We start from the raw sequence: 15,976 nt of genomic DNA, 5'->3' as shown, positions 1-15,976 counted from the left end.
CAGAAGCATTTAAGGTTTCCCAGTCATTCATTCACACTGAGATGTATGACTATCCACAAGAGTTCAGGAACAGCACGTGGCTTCTAGCAGGCAGACCCTTTAATAAGGGGTTTGCTACAGCTGTACCAAAAGACTTTTTATACTGAAGAAGGCAAAGAAAGGAACAGAGGCTTTTATTTCCCAGAGCCAATCCCCCTCAATTTCCTGCCGCCAGAAACTTTTTCCCATGGAAAGCGAGACGTGAGGGAGTAGGGCAGCTCTTTTGGCACAACAAAGAGAAGCTCAATACACAGGACGTAACAGAGGATGGCAGACAGAATGCTGTTAGGGTGACAGAAAATAAATTGTAAAATCAGAATTGATGGAAAAGAGCTATATGAGCAAATGCTGTAAGATGCTGGAATAAAAGATTTTTAAAGCACTTATATTAAACATCAGCTGAACCACATTCAGCAGTCCCAGCTGTGTGCCATCCTGGCTGTGTAGCAGGCAAGGCAAGGCTGTGCTGCAGTCCACTGGTGAGTCATTCTGCAAATTCAGCCTGTTCCACCACCCCCCCACACCCCTTCCTGCCTCCTAAACCCAAGCCCATCCCCACACTTTGCTTGCCACAGCTAGCCCTGGTGAAGTCAGAGTCCCATACAACAGTCTCTAAGCAGCACCACATCTGTGTCTGTGCCTACCGTGAGACGAGCTGCAAACATGAAGTATTTGCCACCACACTTCCGTAGTTTCCAGGAAAAGCTGGTTGCCCTTTATATTGTCAGGGTCATTTAAAACCTGATGTTATACATGCACATGTAAGTATTTTGTCCAGTGTCAAAATAATTTTAGCACCATCTTTTTATTCCTAGTAAAATTTGTGCTTTCAGGTACCCAGCACCCCAGGAGTGTCTGCCCAGGGCAGTTCAGCTCCGTGGTCACTCCTATGTTTGCAATTCAGGTGCTGCTGCTGCTGTAGAAAGGCAGCAGCAGGCAAGTCCTGTAACTGGAGCAGGTCTGAGCTGGTGATGCTGCTACCTGAGCTGCTCTTGCTGCAGTGAGGCAGGAGCTTACAGCACTGCCAGGCAACTGGAAAATACGTTGACAGGATTACATGTACAAATATAATCAGAAAAACACTGCTAAAAGCTACAGAGGCATGAGCTCCTTCTTGAGCCTCCACTTCCAGGATCGATACACAGGCATCTAACAGTTCACCAAATATGCAGAAGAAAATATGCCAGCCTTAACTGTGTGAACAGAGATAATTCAATAGGCTCAGAAAAAAATGGCTTTACAGCACCAAACCTATTACAGGTTATATGTTCAAGGTAGCGAGTACCTACAAGTCTATTGTTACGCTGGAAGAGATTTATTTTTGGAGTAAATGTTTAAGGCTGCGATCAAAGCAGCTTTCTATAGACTTCTGTCAAAGAGCGCAGGCACAAGCAGCTAGCACATGTCCCACAACAATAAAACCCCATGGTCCAAGTGATTTTCTAGTGTTCTAGTCAAGAGAATTCAGTGCATTCCCTGAACATTCACTCCAAAGGTTCTGGACAAAGGCAGATGCTGCAAGAACTCCAAATTTTACATCAGCTGTGAACTTGGAGGGCAGATTCACTTGAGATAGTAGACCAATAGACTTTGTTAAATAATGAGGCTCTTCAATATGGCATTTTTCAAACCTTTCAAATATTGAACTACTTCCCTATACTCTACAGCCTATACTCTTAGAGCTTATCAAGTCAAAACTGCTTGATTTTAGTCTGTCACATGCCAACACTTACAGAAGGCTGTAGGACTTCAGATGTGCCTCGACACAAGAATTCCCACAAAGTTTAGAAAAACTCTTTTAACCACACAGACTTTAGAAAGCTTTGGCATTCAGCAAGGAACCACATGTGCTGCCAGAACACTTACATTCGTTTTTCTGCTTACAGGTATGTACATCCTTTACTCTACTTTTAAACCTCAGGCTTTCTACAGTACCATCAAATGAGACTTTTGTCAATACTTTAAGAGACATTAAGTAGTTCTGACATTACCTTATGGTGTAATGATACCAGAGAGCCAGGCATCTCTTTTCTAGTAGGGTCTTTTAAATTGTGTGGAAAAATAACATGCTTCATTTTATTTTAACTTCAGTGTAATTTTTCCATATAATTGGAAAAACAGGGAGTCAGAGTAATGGAGTTGAAGGAAGTATATGAAAATCCAACTCCAAACAATTTCAGTTATCTTCCAATGTTGCCATCGACAATTACAAACATGAAATGCAATTTGCCAGCCTATTGCCCAACTACTTCCACCTACATTTAACTGCCAGTCTCACGGTCTCCAGCAACACTTTCCACAACTCCTTAATAAAACTGTAACCGTTTGTCTTTGCATAATTCCCTAGCTAGTCACCTCAAGGTACAACAGGTTTCCCCGAGATACAGGTGGTCAAAGAACACCTTTAAACTCCAGGTCTTTTTCTATGAACTACCCAGTTGTCCTTAAAACTCCTTGCTAATAACCCCTCAGCCTGTGTTCCTGACAAAGCTACAAGTATAAGGAAGCACTCAGGTTGATTGATCCTGAAGAGGCTGGGTACACCAATTACAAGTTATTTCTTTCCCCTCACAGGCCATCCTATTGCCACTTGTCCAGTCCAAAAGCCATTAACATGGCCCAGCTTGAAGTCAGTTTGGAAAAGGCTGCACTGGTAATTTGGTCCTGTTGGAAGGTTGGCTTAGTTGCCACACACTTACAGCCAGTGACATAATTCATGTGAGCTTTCAAAAAAGCAATTCTTTTTTTTAAAGGCTGGTTGGTCTATGATTAGCACATCACTGGAGACTCGAGGCATTGAAAGAAAATATTGCACATTCCAGCAGGAACTTCCAACAGGCTTTCCTTCTCCAGAGGTTAATTCATGAGGAAGCAAATAGCGAAGTGTGAAAGGTTCCTCTGTCAGTTTTATATATTCACTGATTTTTTTTTTTTAAATAGAGAGCTTGTAATTTGAATTCCATGTATTTTGACACATTTGCCATTTGCTCCAATTTCACTGAAATTACTTTAACCTGTTTGGGTTTTATTAGCAATATATATTAACAATCCTCAATATAAAAGAGCCAAAATTTTACCATATGGATTCCATTTTCTTATGTTTTACCTACCGTGACCTCAGTTCAACTTCACACAAGCAGAATGTAAATGAAATAAAAAGGGTGATTTAATATTGCCAGGCTAGTAAAAGACACTACTCAGCCATTAGAGACTGGAAAACATTAGCATCTACAGCATGCCTCAGTATCAACCCTACAATTGGGTTTAATCAGAAGATAAATGTTAAGGCTCTGGCCTACAAACACCATCAAATTTACTTCTAGCACTAGAAAGTTTATATTTCTCTTTCCTCTGGAAAGAATTGCAGGTATATCAATAACTGAAATGTATACACATGCCTACATAAAAGGACAAGTGACTTGTGAAGGGTGAAGTATTTTGGAGATTATCCCAAAAAAGGGTGAAAAGCTCACACGACAGATATTTAGCCTTATGCAATAAGCTGGAAGCAGAGGCACAAGTTAACAGCAGAAGAAAACCTGCCTGCAGTCTTCTGCTGAACCCCAAAGGCAACTTCTGTTATACACAGCCACACCACCAACACCTATGGCCACAACTCCACCCATACACACTTGTGGATCAAGTAAGGGGGAGAAAACTATACTGCAGAAGCTGAGTAGAAGAACAGGAAAAAGAGACCTATATGCAACTGGGAGGAAGGGCAGGGTGCAGACTGAACTCACCACAGTAGCAGCAGGAAACAAATTCAAGTTTGTCCACCCTTCATCTGTTCACACATGTTGATGCTGACCCACAGTTCTGCCGCACTCCAACTGCTGCCAGTTTAGACGCTCTGCTGTGCAAACAGCAGCTAAGAACACCCAGATTCAGTTGTTTGAGACATCTTAGCCAGCACACAGGACCAAAACGAAGTTTGAGTACTATGGCAAAGAAGGGCCCTAGGGACTGAAGCAGCTAAACATGCCTGACATGAGCTGTGGATGCTTTGCCAAAAAACAAACTAGCTGAAGTCCAGCAAGAAGAGCACAGCACTAAGATTTTTGGTTACTGTCATCTTTGGTAGAAATTGACGAGACTGATGGTCATTTGAAAAGTAACCAACTGAGGTAATCCCCTGCAAATACTGCACAGGACTTTTTGCTAGATCAGAACCTTGACAAGTTCTTATTTAGTCTTGAAAGTGCCAGAAAACTCATCTGCAATACAGTCTGAGGCCAGAAGAGTGATTTATAGGTACACTTTTATTAAACCCCTACTGCCTGGAGGTTGGTTATGGAGGGGCTACTCTTGCCTGTGCTAAAGGAAGTAGACAATAAAAAACAGGGACAGGAGTAGATGGGAAAGGGAAGCATGCCTCAGCTCCTGAAAAATGTCCAATACAATATTCTGTGAGGAAACGATTGCCAAATGGATTCAATATTCAGATCACTGGGAGGCTGAGATCAAAAAGCTTCCTAACAGCAAACTCACAGTACAATAACCAGCTGGAAGAAACATGGTAAGGTGTAGCTTATAGAACAGAAAGAAACACTGAAGTGAAAGACAAAAGAGAATGCTAGGAGAAAGTTGTGTCAGAGTGCCACTGTGTAATTCAGACAAGGGCTACCAAGAGTCTCAGGAGGACAGAAAGACACCTCTAGAAGAGGTCCTCAGATGCAGTGTAGAAACCCTACACCCTGACATCTGGTCTTAACTCTTCCTTTGAAGTCCGTATCTCCTGTTCCTTTCTCACCCAAACTGTTTCAGAGTCCTTCTACCAAGGTCCAAACAGGTGATCTACTTCATTCCCTCCACTCCCTGAAAGAAGCTCCCCAAGACACCTGAAGTGTTGCAGCACATTTTTCCTTCACACAAGCATGTGAATAAAAAACAAATGTATGCCATGAGGTTTGCAGCTTCAGCCTCAGACTTGTAGAATACATTCCCTCCTGACTGCCTTGCTTTTCATTCCTAAATTTTTTACAGTCAAAATATATTTGAAGTTCTTAATTCAAATTCTTCGATTTACAAGCACAATGGCTTTTTTCTTATTTATAGTGGGGAGAAAAAAAACCCATAAGCATTTGGGATAATACACCTGAAAACTTAATTTGCATCTACAGAGCCATAGAATGAGATGTTAAACGTTTTAATACAGGAAAGGCTTAAAATTCACAAGAACATGAAGAAACGCTGCATGATGCTGAACATCACAATATAAATATGGTATGTTTAGGTGATGAGTAGGACCTCTGGGCACTCAGAGACAGAAACCAAAGAGAGCCCTGGCATTACCTGGCCTGCCTTGAACATTACTGCCTCCCCTGGGAAGGCAGCTGAGCTGCTTGTGACAATTCCCAGAAGTGGTGTGCCCACAGCAGCTGTTTCTGCAGCCAAGATGGCCTAGCAGAAGCAGGAACCACAAGAAAAAGGTGCAGTATCAGGCTCACAAGCTAGAATATCATCATCAACCCTCTCGCCTTTGGCAACTATGCTGGTCCACAGAGGTGCAGAAAGGCACAGGGAATACATATGCACTCTCTTTGGTCCTGCTTCATGGGTGAAATCATCCATTCTTGGAAGAAGGCAGCAGATTTGGTGTATCCATGCAAGTAACCAGTTCAGAGGCAATCCCGGGTCACCAGTGACCTCAGTTGTCACTTGACACCTACTTGGCTGCCTCCACTCCACAGTAGGCAAGCAAGTGCTTGCAGAGTTAATGAAGCTGGCACCACTGACTCCAGGTTAACCTCCTCCCAGCACTCCCTGCTAGGTCACTTTAGGAGCATACCACACAGGCAGGCAGATGTTGCTTGTGTGCCAACTGCCCACACTCCTTCTGGACAACTCTGGCCCTTATTTCTCATTTACATAAATACCCATTAATAAGAATTATTTTTCCTTCATCAGTAGCCTTATAACCATAGGAGAGAACAAAAGCACAGAAGATTTCAGTGTAATCAGACCTTTGAGCAAGGTTTGAAAAGAGCAGACAAAACCCCACCCTTCACTCAGTGCATCCGGAAGAAAGATTCAAAACTGCTCTCAGTGACAGGGACACATCTACCATTGTACATATCACTGCAAAATCATCAGATATGGAGACAGATGTTTCTCATAACTTATCAGTAAGTACTTCCATCTCAGGAACAAGTGACTGACATCTGCAGTCAGAAGATAAATTCTCATCCAAATCACTCAAGCTCTGAAGTGCAATTGTTACTTCTTTTAAATTCATATTTTCTTAAAACTGACACAAAACTTCATCAATCTCATGTTTAAGAACTTAGTTTTTCAGTTTACTTGCTTGTCTACTCCATAGCCCACCCCAAAAAGTAAAGTTTGAATTAATACAGCAAGTGATGACCACAGAACAGCCTCTTCACTGCCTTGAGCCCATTTCCACTGATGAAAGCACTGAAGTGACAATGCTAAGTATCATTCGTGATTAAATTATCAGGAGCATGTCAGAAGCAATGTGGAAACACCACAAATAAAGCACTGCTTGAAATAGCAATACCAAGACCACTGAAATAAAGGAAGTATAACTAGCTTTCGATCGCTGCTATGGGAACCATATGGAGCCAACATGCATAAACCAAACATCAAATTTAGCTGTGTGTTTGCAAGTTTTGAAGTCTCTACCCAACAAGGAAACTCACATGCTCAACTCAAATGATTTTTTTTTTTTCTGTGTAGCTGCAGTCTGTTTCCTTTGTTGCAAAACTACTTAAACTCAAGACTTTTACTGGGACTTGTAATGGTTCTTCCTCCAAGTTTGCTCTGGTTTCTAGCACACACTCTATGGTCAGACTCATTGTAATAAGGTGTTTCCAGCTGCTGCAGGGAGCAGAGCAGCCTGAAAACATAGCCACTCCATCAGCAGCATCTTGCCCAGGTAAGTCTCTGCAATACTATTCTGTACAGGACCTGTTTCTGGAGAGCCCCAGTGCCACAAGCCTTGCTCATCAACAGCATTTCTGCTTCTCCTGGCCTGTGCACTAAGGGCTGTCAAAAGTGCGCACAAGTAAAATGTGTCAACCTAATTGGTAACTGTTCATGCAAATGGTCAGCTTCCAAGAGAGTCCATACTTTGGAACTTGAGGAAATTAAACTGAAATAACTTGCTCAGATATAATATTGCATCTCAAATGTACCTAGGAAGATATAGCAGTAGCAGAATTGGTCTGCACTAGGAGCCCAAAAAGCTTAACTAGTCATTTCTTCATCCTTTTGTAGAGTCCAGATAAGCCTGTCAGTGGGCAACTTTTGCAGCCAGGACAAAAGCAGCCTCCCAGTCAGCACCCTCCCACCATAGCTTTAGGAAAAAGGATACACAGGAATGTTACAGAAATCCACCTCCATTTTTATCAGAAACTCCTGTAAACATTTATGGAGCTGCTTAATTTTGTTGAGGTATGGAAAAAAAGGGGAAACTACCAAATGTTATTGCCATGGTTCAGTGTTATAGGAAGCACCAGCCCTTGTTTTGCCTGTTGCTACACACAATACTAAGAAAGTTGATTCATTTTGTCCTAAAATAACTCAGATCAGCGAAGTCTGCAGCAAAACCATGTGGTCTTACTTCTCATGATCTACGTAAAGATAAAATCAGAGCACACACAAAGAGCTTGTTTTACATGTGATAAAAGCTGTGTGCTTTCTGGCCCATTCTAACACAGTGATATAAATTCGAAGTGGCAGGCAATCACATTCAACCCTCACAGGTAAGCTGTCTATCCAACTTCAGTGGCAGTCAGCTACCATGCAACTTCAAATGCCAAGCCAAGGCTAGTTCATCCCCCAGGCTCCACTAAGTGACAGTGAAGGAAGTCTGTGCTCCGCTGTGCCCTGAAAAGCAGTTTTCAAAACAGCTTCTGAGCTTGGATGTCATGAAATCATGCTTACCACGTGCCTGGTTTTGTAAAAACAGCTGACCATTTTTCCTTGGTAAAAGATCTGTGCCAGATTCTTCTAAAGATAACAGGTTCCTTTTCAGTTACACTGCCATGCACCCATACTGGTATTTCAATGCATTATTTATTCTGATATATGGTATTGACAACATGTGGAATTTAAGACTTCTTTACCACTTAACAGAGGCCAACCAGATAGTCATTGGGTAAATCAGTGGGGCTCAAAAAACTAAAAAACTCAAGGAGATAAACAACACATGCATCAAGTAACATCTCTTCCCTACAGCTTTGAGGCCCTGCAAGGCAAGAGTAATTTTAGCAACAGAAAAAGCTTGTAAAAGCATCTTGAGTCTTACTTTGTGAACAAAAAGCATTTGTTTTTCTTTCTTGTTCAAGTAGTGTGGTATTTAGACAGTTCCTTACAGTTTTCTTATCATTGTGGCATTGCCCAGCAAACACTGCCATGACTTTACTGACACACCTTCATGAAACTACAGTGTTAGACACAAAATTCCCCTCAAGAAACACTTCCAGCTCAACCCCTTGAGAATACAGAGAGCTGAGAGCAGCCCCAGCCCTGCCAGGGTGGCAGCAGCACTGCAGCTGAGGCAGCAGCAGGGAGACCAGTGGTGCATGGTGCTCCTGGCCACATGTCCCCATCCACATTTGCATGCTGCCCACACATATTGCTGCCCCACTGCACGCACACACACTTCCAGACCTCTGTGTGGCAGTAAAACAGCATAATCAACCTGACCGACCATGCTCCCAACCACTTGTGCTCATCCTTGCTCCAGCTACTACATGGTGTTGGCAGAGCTGCCTATGGGTTCATGCTGCGAGCCAGACCAGGGACCTGCTCCAGCCAAAAATAATCCTGTAGAAGGAGTCAAGGATGCTTCTTCCACCAGCAAAGCTGACTGGAAGCACACACAAAACCACAGCTTCAGGGTGCTGTTCCAGAGCAATTTATCACATTTAAATTCTGGCTGCCACAGCTCCACCTGGCCAGAAAGTTCCCCCTGCCTTGGTCCAACAGGCACAGCTGTGAGATCAGCAGCTAGTCCCAGCAGAGACCTGAAGTGACTGCAAATCCAGCAATGCAAATTATCTCTGCAAGTGGAGATTAATTTCCTGACAGCTTAGGTGTCCATGCAAGTGTATGAGCGTTGGCAAGAGGTAAAGGCCCCAGCAGCCTGACAGAGCAGATGAAGGTACCTCAGCAAGTTCAGGCTGTTGAAGCCTCACCAGTTGCAACAGTCATCAGCAAGGTGGGGGATGGGATCCCATTGTAGTGAACACCAGTAAAAACCAACAACATCTCTCAGAAGATGAGCCTAGCTACAGGATCATGTTTTCAGCAAAGCAAGCCTGCATGCAGTTTTCAAGCTTTTTACTATGCTTCTATTCCCTCTAACTAGACTGTCTGGGGAACCTGATTCTGCAGAACACCTTTGAAATGCCCCTTTAAAAACACAGGTAAAACATTTACTAGCCTACAGTTTGACATGACAACACTGTGAAAGAGTAGTTACCCTAATGAAGCACACTGTCATACAGAGTTTGGGCATTTCCCATTCCAACTGCCCCAGATAGGTGCTGCATACCTAGAAGCGGTGGAGGCTCAGACCCTGAAAAACCAGTGTAATGAGCAGCTTTACAAATCAAGAACAATTGCAGAAGTATACCCTTATTTTCAGGAGGAACTGTCAGTAGAGGATGGGTAGCATGCATGACTACATGTTTCCCAGACTTTGGAGCCTGGCAGCAATCAATTTAAATACCTTGCTAGATGTCACGAGAGCTTTTACTGCACTTTGAAAGAAGCAGGTTAGAGTCCACAGAGGATGACTGGCAGAGACCACATCCTTCATCACCCACTTTCACCAAAGCTGCAAGCTGCTTAGCCTGATACACCCAAGCCAAGAGAAGCACCTAGGATGAGGACGGTAGCTTCTGCCAGCTTTGGAAGCTGGCTGGCAGTCAGGGCAGGCACCATGCCTTGGGGCAGCAGGTCCTGAGGGGCTGACAATGGTTTACCAGCAGTTGTGAGTCAGAGCTCTAAGGTGCTGCTTGAATCTGACTTCTGAAGAATTTATACCTGGCCAACTTCTTAACTTGGGCAATAAGTGATAATAAAAGAACTGACTTAAGTCCTCCAGGTAAGTGTTCTTTGCTGGTGTATACGCATTTGAACAAATCAGTAATTTAACGCTGAGATTCACCACCACTACAGATTTCTAATGCCTAATTGTTTATATACTTCAAGAGTTATCTAGGAGCCACGCAGTTTGTATGAACACCACCTCTATGGGCAGCAGGAAAGCTGATCTCTAAGTCGAATCATCCCTTTTCTTCACTCCAAAGACCTCCATGTGAGGACCATGGTCCAATCCCCTCCCTTTCCTGCCACACAGCCCACCCCAACACCTACTATGGTCACTGGCCACCACAGAGCATTCTGCAGGCACTGCCTGCCCCAGGAGCCCATCAGTACCACAGACCGAGGTGTCTCTTTGGCCACTGTCACAGCAGCTGTCAAAACACAACTGGGGCAGTGCCACGAGTAAGGTGCTGGTCATCAGCACAAATCTGCCCCTGTGCCAGGCACTCAGCAGCTCCCCTCCTCCCCCCAGCTGTGAAAATAAGAGAGTACCCATTCTGCAGACAACCCTCATCAAAGTCCAGCTGTCACCAAGCTGAAGAAGACATTGTGGTTTTCTGAAAGGGAACACAAGTACAGGAAATGCTGACCCATGAATGAGCCATCCAGGACACAACTTGTGTCCCAGCTCATCAAGGACTAGCAAACAAGGTGCCCACAGCAGGCACTCCTCCCCACTTGTCTCCCCTCCCCAGGATGGGGTCACCCAGCCCCTGCCACCCCCAACCATGCTCCTCAGGCCTGGGTGGGCACCACTTCTTCCCTTTCCAGCACCTGCTCTTTCATTCCACATGTGGCAGTTCAAGGATACATGCTCCAAAAAAAAGCCAAAGTAGCCTGAACAAGTGAAGCAAACACATCAGGTTAATCATTTCCTGCAAGGAGCCGAGCACAGGAGAGCACACTCGCTTATCATACTGCTGAAATATGATCCAGTCCTGCTTATCACTGCCAGGCATTTCTTTTTTCCACATTATATGTAATATTATTCTGAGTAAATCACAGTCAGCTTGAATCAGCCACAGTATCAAGCAAAGCTGGAGCTAGAACAACTAGGTAACTGAAATAGTGCTTAACAGAGGAGGCAAACCGCAAACATGCATGCTTCCTATTCCCTGCCCCAAGTACTGGACTTGATCTAGCACACTAACATGTGCTATAAATCCTGTTTCCAGTGCAATATTAATATTTCCTGTTTCAACAGTGTTCAAGTAGCTTCAAGCATGCTGTAACATAGCTCCGTCCTTTCTTTACCAAGAGACTTCAGGGGAGATGAGCCTGCTTTATACAAAAAGCACACAGAGAACCCCTCCTACCAAATGAATTATGTGCACTTGGTTAAACAAAGCAGTTAAACTTTTCAAGTTCTCATTCAGCGGTTTAATTATTAGCAACCTACAAAAGAGTGGAAGAGATAAACAGTGTATTCAGTTGCCAAATTACACCCATCAATAAAAAAAGCGTTCTCATAAGCCACAAGTACTGCAGAAAGCATACACCCTAAAGAATATATATGCATAGGATACAGTTAAGGTTTTTCTTTTTTTAAAAAAAAAAAGCTTTAAAAACCCATCTGTTTTCACTTAGAAAAATCCTATGGAACTTTTACCAAAAGTTTTTTCTCCTCCCCCTCTCAAATTGAAAAATAGCCATTTGTTTCTCCATGCCTAATAGACGTGCAGACAAATTTATAGTTTCTGAAGCTAAATGCTTTACAAAAAAAGCCAGTGGTTTGCAAGCTTTCACATCCTGCTGAAGAGGCTAGGTGCAGTTTCATAGAAAGCCTTAGGCTGTAATTCACTTTAAGTTCGTCCTGCCTGTCTCCACAAGCAGGGCAGTTCTCACTCATGAGGCTTCATGCTGCTTATTTCTCATCTGCTACCTCCTAGTGCCAAACAGAAGCTGACCTGAGAGCCAGGACCAGACATACAAGCAACGCCCTCATTACTGGAGACCAAAGTCAAGTTTTCCCTTATTTACCCATCCATGCCCAGCGAAGCTGGCTGCCCAGCCTCAGCAGGGGAGATGAAGACTTCTTTAGCTGGTTGTCTCCAGCTCCTATGTCTGATGATGCTGAAGCACCTAGTTTCTCTCATATACAGGGACCTGGGGCATACATTAATTTAGCAACCCTGAACATGGAAACATCTGAAATCTTTTGCAAATCCAGACACTCATGACCTCACTCACTGTAGCTTTATTGCATTCCTGGAAGTGCAGTGAAGCCATTCAGCCATTTCTTAAAAACTTAAGTATTTGCTTCCATACACAGGTTTCAGGGAGAACTAGCTATAAAGGACCTAAGAGTGTTACAAAAAAGGTATTCTCCAAGATATGTCGCTGACTGATTCTCTGTCATCCTGTGTTCAAAACTTCACATTTAATCTGTGAAACACACTCATGACATATCTTTATTCTCTTTGTAATCGTCAGCAGCACCAAGCATTTTCATTGTAAAAACAGCTCGTATCTTGAGTTGTATTACAAGTTCCAATTCTCTGCAGTTCTGTAAACCTCAACATCAGATTGTGCTGGGATTGAGAAATAAACCAGGCAACAGCTGTAGCCAGACTGGAAACCAGCTATGTAAATTCAGTTGCAGTGTGCCTGTTAACACCGTTTCTGCTGTATAAGCTGCTTCCTTGCACTTGTATGATCTCATTTGAATTAGTGTTGGACACAAATCTCTGAAAGACCCAGTGGAGTACCAATAGAAATCTCTTTCACATCTTTTCTTCAGCTAATTGACCATGTATAGAGTAGGAGACACCTTCCAAAAAGCAAGCTATCACAAGACTTTAGCCCTAACAGGCTACGAGAAGACACAAAGATTGCGTGCTCATCACCCATTTATCCCAAGAACCATGTTTATCTTCAACTAGCATTAACCTAGAAATGGATCCTCCTCTTCAGCCTCTTTTTTTTTCTGAGTTTAAAGATGAAAGTGATCAGCTGCAAGAATTTTTCCTAGATTTGCATCTTTTGAGTTACTAGATTAGCAAAACTCGTAATGCAAACCTAGGTTTTCCTAGTTAGAGATAGGTCTTCCTAGTTACTCACTTTGTGCTACAAGGTCTTATGCTCAGGGACACTTCTCCAGTGGTGTCCAACGGGGTAACCAAGATTTGTCACGTCTTCCTCTCTAGCTACAAGAATGAAATGCTGCCGATAACCACACACCGGTTCATACAGTTCCTAGCAGAGAATTGTTATAGTAAAATGATAACCTTCCTCAGAGCAGCACACAAACTCTGCCAGGAGCCTGAAGCCAAAGTCAAAAGTCCAGATGAAGTTAAATGTTTAAAACAGTACCAGGCTGCTAAAGCAAGGAGTCTTAGCAATTTGATAGCCTGACTTGGACAACTTATTAACTCTTCTAGGAAATTCAACATAGATGTGGTGTTCAGCAAAGGGATCTGTTTGTCAGCAATCCAAAGTGCAGTTTTAGTCCTACAGAGAACATAAAACTCATGATGGGCTTCATAAGACATTAGATAATGTTGAGTTTTCTGTTTTGGGTTGAGTTTTTTTGCTTTTTAAGATGCTGGTTCTGTCCTAATCCCAAAACAGCAGGAAAAAAAGTAAATAAAGCATATTTGACTTTCCAGGCATAGGCTAAAAAAGCAAAACAAGCATCCATACTTGTGCTATCACTACAGACAAACTATGGTTTGTTCTTAGGTTCATGATATATTTTCTTAAAAATATTAGCATTGGCCTGGCATATTTGAGGACTCTGTCCAATCCTTTGAAAGGAATGTTATCTCAGTGGTTCCTGCATGCATAAAAGAGGATGCAGTGTGGTACAGCCACAGCCTCTCAACTGAAGGGAATGGAAGAATAGCCGCTGGAGCCTGAGCAAGCAGGCAGCATCAGTTAGGAGCACCAGGACCATAGCTATAACTCAGAACATCAACTTCCTCCTAGTCACAGGAAAAAACACTTCTGAATTACCATAGCAAAGCATAACCAACGAGAAGACAGACTATACCTTCAAAACTATACTCAGCATCCTTAACACAGCCATTCTTTCCCCACAGTAAATAAGGCCTGAGATTCTTAAAATATTTCGTGCATCAGATGATAGTACAGTCATCCTCAGTGCTGAGGCAGGGACCAAGGCATAGAGGACAAGCTCTGTGCTTTAAAGCTCAGGCTTTAAAGGCAAAACCTCATGTTTGACCATATCGTACTGGATGACAGACAGCAAGTGCCACATGTCCTGACTCACAAGCGCTGATACCAGCCAAACCAGATCTGCACAGGGAAGCCCCTGTTGCTGTGGGCTCGATGGGCACACCACATCATGCTTGAGGAGTTTCATCACGTCAGGCAAGCACACGAAGCACCACACAGCACACTGGCCAAAGACTGCTCTACCACATGGGCAATGGCACATCAAGCAGAGATGCCTGGGAGGATGGCTTCACAATCAAAACACCTTGGCTAACAGGCTGGCATGGGGACCCAGCCTACACCTGCAGTAATCACTAGAAAAAAAGCACCACTGGTTCTGACATCCGTAAACACACCTTCAGAAATCTCTGATACACCTCCCAGGTACAGCAAGTGAAAAACAACATCTACAGGCAGGTTCCTCAGACTGCTGCAGCTGACAGGCATCAACAGAGGAAAACGCTCGGTGGGGCACATCGCCCACCACTCTGAAGGTCTCACTGCCAAGCACCAACTTCTCTGTCTGCTGTGGGTGGAAACGAGGTGAACCCCGACCTTGTCAAGTGACTGTGTATTTCTTTCAAAAATAAAAAAGAGGTTTCAGAACCGGTTTTAAAGAGAGCTGAGACCTCAGCAGCTGTTCACCAGACCGCAGGATGCCAGGCTCGCAGCGAGCTCCGCAAGTAATTTGCATGTTCTCATTATTCTGTAACGCCTTGAAATATCAGAGGCGCTTCTTAGAGGGACGGCAAAGCCAAGGGCTTGCCCGGCTCTGCCCGCAGGGACCGGGAGAAAGCAGAGCCTGGTGCGGGGTCCCAGCACGGCGCCGAGAGGGCCCGGAGGCAGCAAGAGGGAAGGTGCTTCGGTGCTGCTCTTAAATACAGGTTTGGGAAGTAAACGCAACCTGCCTGAAGAGATGCCTGGCACCTGCGCTGCTTCTCGCCTCGCCCCAGTTATTATTTAGAGCTACAAAGTTCTTTCTAAGCCCAAGTTATAAAATTATAAAGCAAAGCTTTCATTTCATAGCCCTAAATCCCGGCGTTGTAATCCAAAGGTTACACAGTTACAGCCCGAAGCGGCAGCCACGACACGAGTTACACAGTTACGAGCCGAAGCGATACCTGTAACGCCGCGCTAACGAAGTTAAACCCCCAAAGCCCCGGCGCTTAACCCGCAGCCCCCGCGCTGCAGCGCGGAACCTCCGCGGCTGTAGCCCGCTCAGAAAGTTTCGGAACAAAACCTCGCCGCAGGGAAACCTGCTCGAAACCCCGCCGGAGCCCACCGCCACTTCGCCTGAACACGAGCCGGAGCGCCGGGAGGGGGTTTATTTTCCCCTCCAACCCCTCTGTTTAATACTCAACCGAGAGCGCGGGCCAGGGGAACCTAAAATAAAAGGCCCGGAGCGCCCCCCGACCCTACTTACAGCCATAGCGAGGCCGCTGCAGGGACGCCAGCTCCTCATGGTACATCCTGCCGCCGCCGGGAGGGATGGGGCCGGCTGCCGCCCGCCCTTCTTAAGCGCGGCCCGGGCCCCGCTGATTCGCTGCCGCTCGCCGCCGCGCCCGCCTCGCGCGGGGCCGAGCCCGCCCCGGGCGGATCCGCGCAGGGCCGCGGGGCGCCGCCGGCAGGGAGAGGCGCGTGTGCCCCGGGTGCGGCGCGGCTCGGGGTGCGGTGCGGAGCG

The 15,976-nt window shown here is 44.7% G+C and overlaps 1 protein-coding gene across 3 annotated transcripts in view; it reads right to left on the bottom strand.

Annotated features, from left to right (window-relative positions):
- Positions 1-15,764, bottom strand: part of IQGAP2 (IQ motif containing GTPase activating protein 2) — a gene marked incomplete at its 5' end in the record, with an annotated part of 129,988 nt that extends 114,224 nt beyond the window's left edge. For all 3 annotated transcript variants that reach the window (XM_084278644.1, XM_084278645.1, XM_084278646.1), the window contains one exon: positions 15,719-15,764. In XM_084278644.1, the coding sequence (XP_084134770.1) occupies positions 15,719-15,764 (46 nt within the window). The remainder of the gene's footprint in view (positions 1-15,718) is intronic.
- Between the last annotated feature and the right edge of the window lie 212 nt (positions 15,765-15,976).

Source organism: Gallinula chloropus (genome assembly GCF_964237585.1).
Source record: "Gallinula chloropus genome assembly, chromosome: Z".
Lineage (NCBI taxonomy): Eukaryota > Metazoa > Chordata > Aves > Gruiformes > Rallidae > Gallinula > Gallinula chloropus.
Note: the sequence above shows the minus strand (reverse complement) of the source record. Positions and strands in the feature narration are given on the sequence as shown.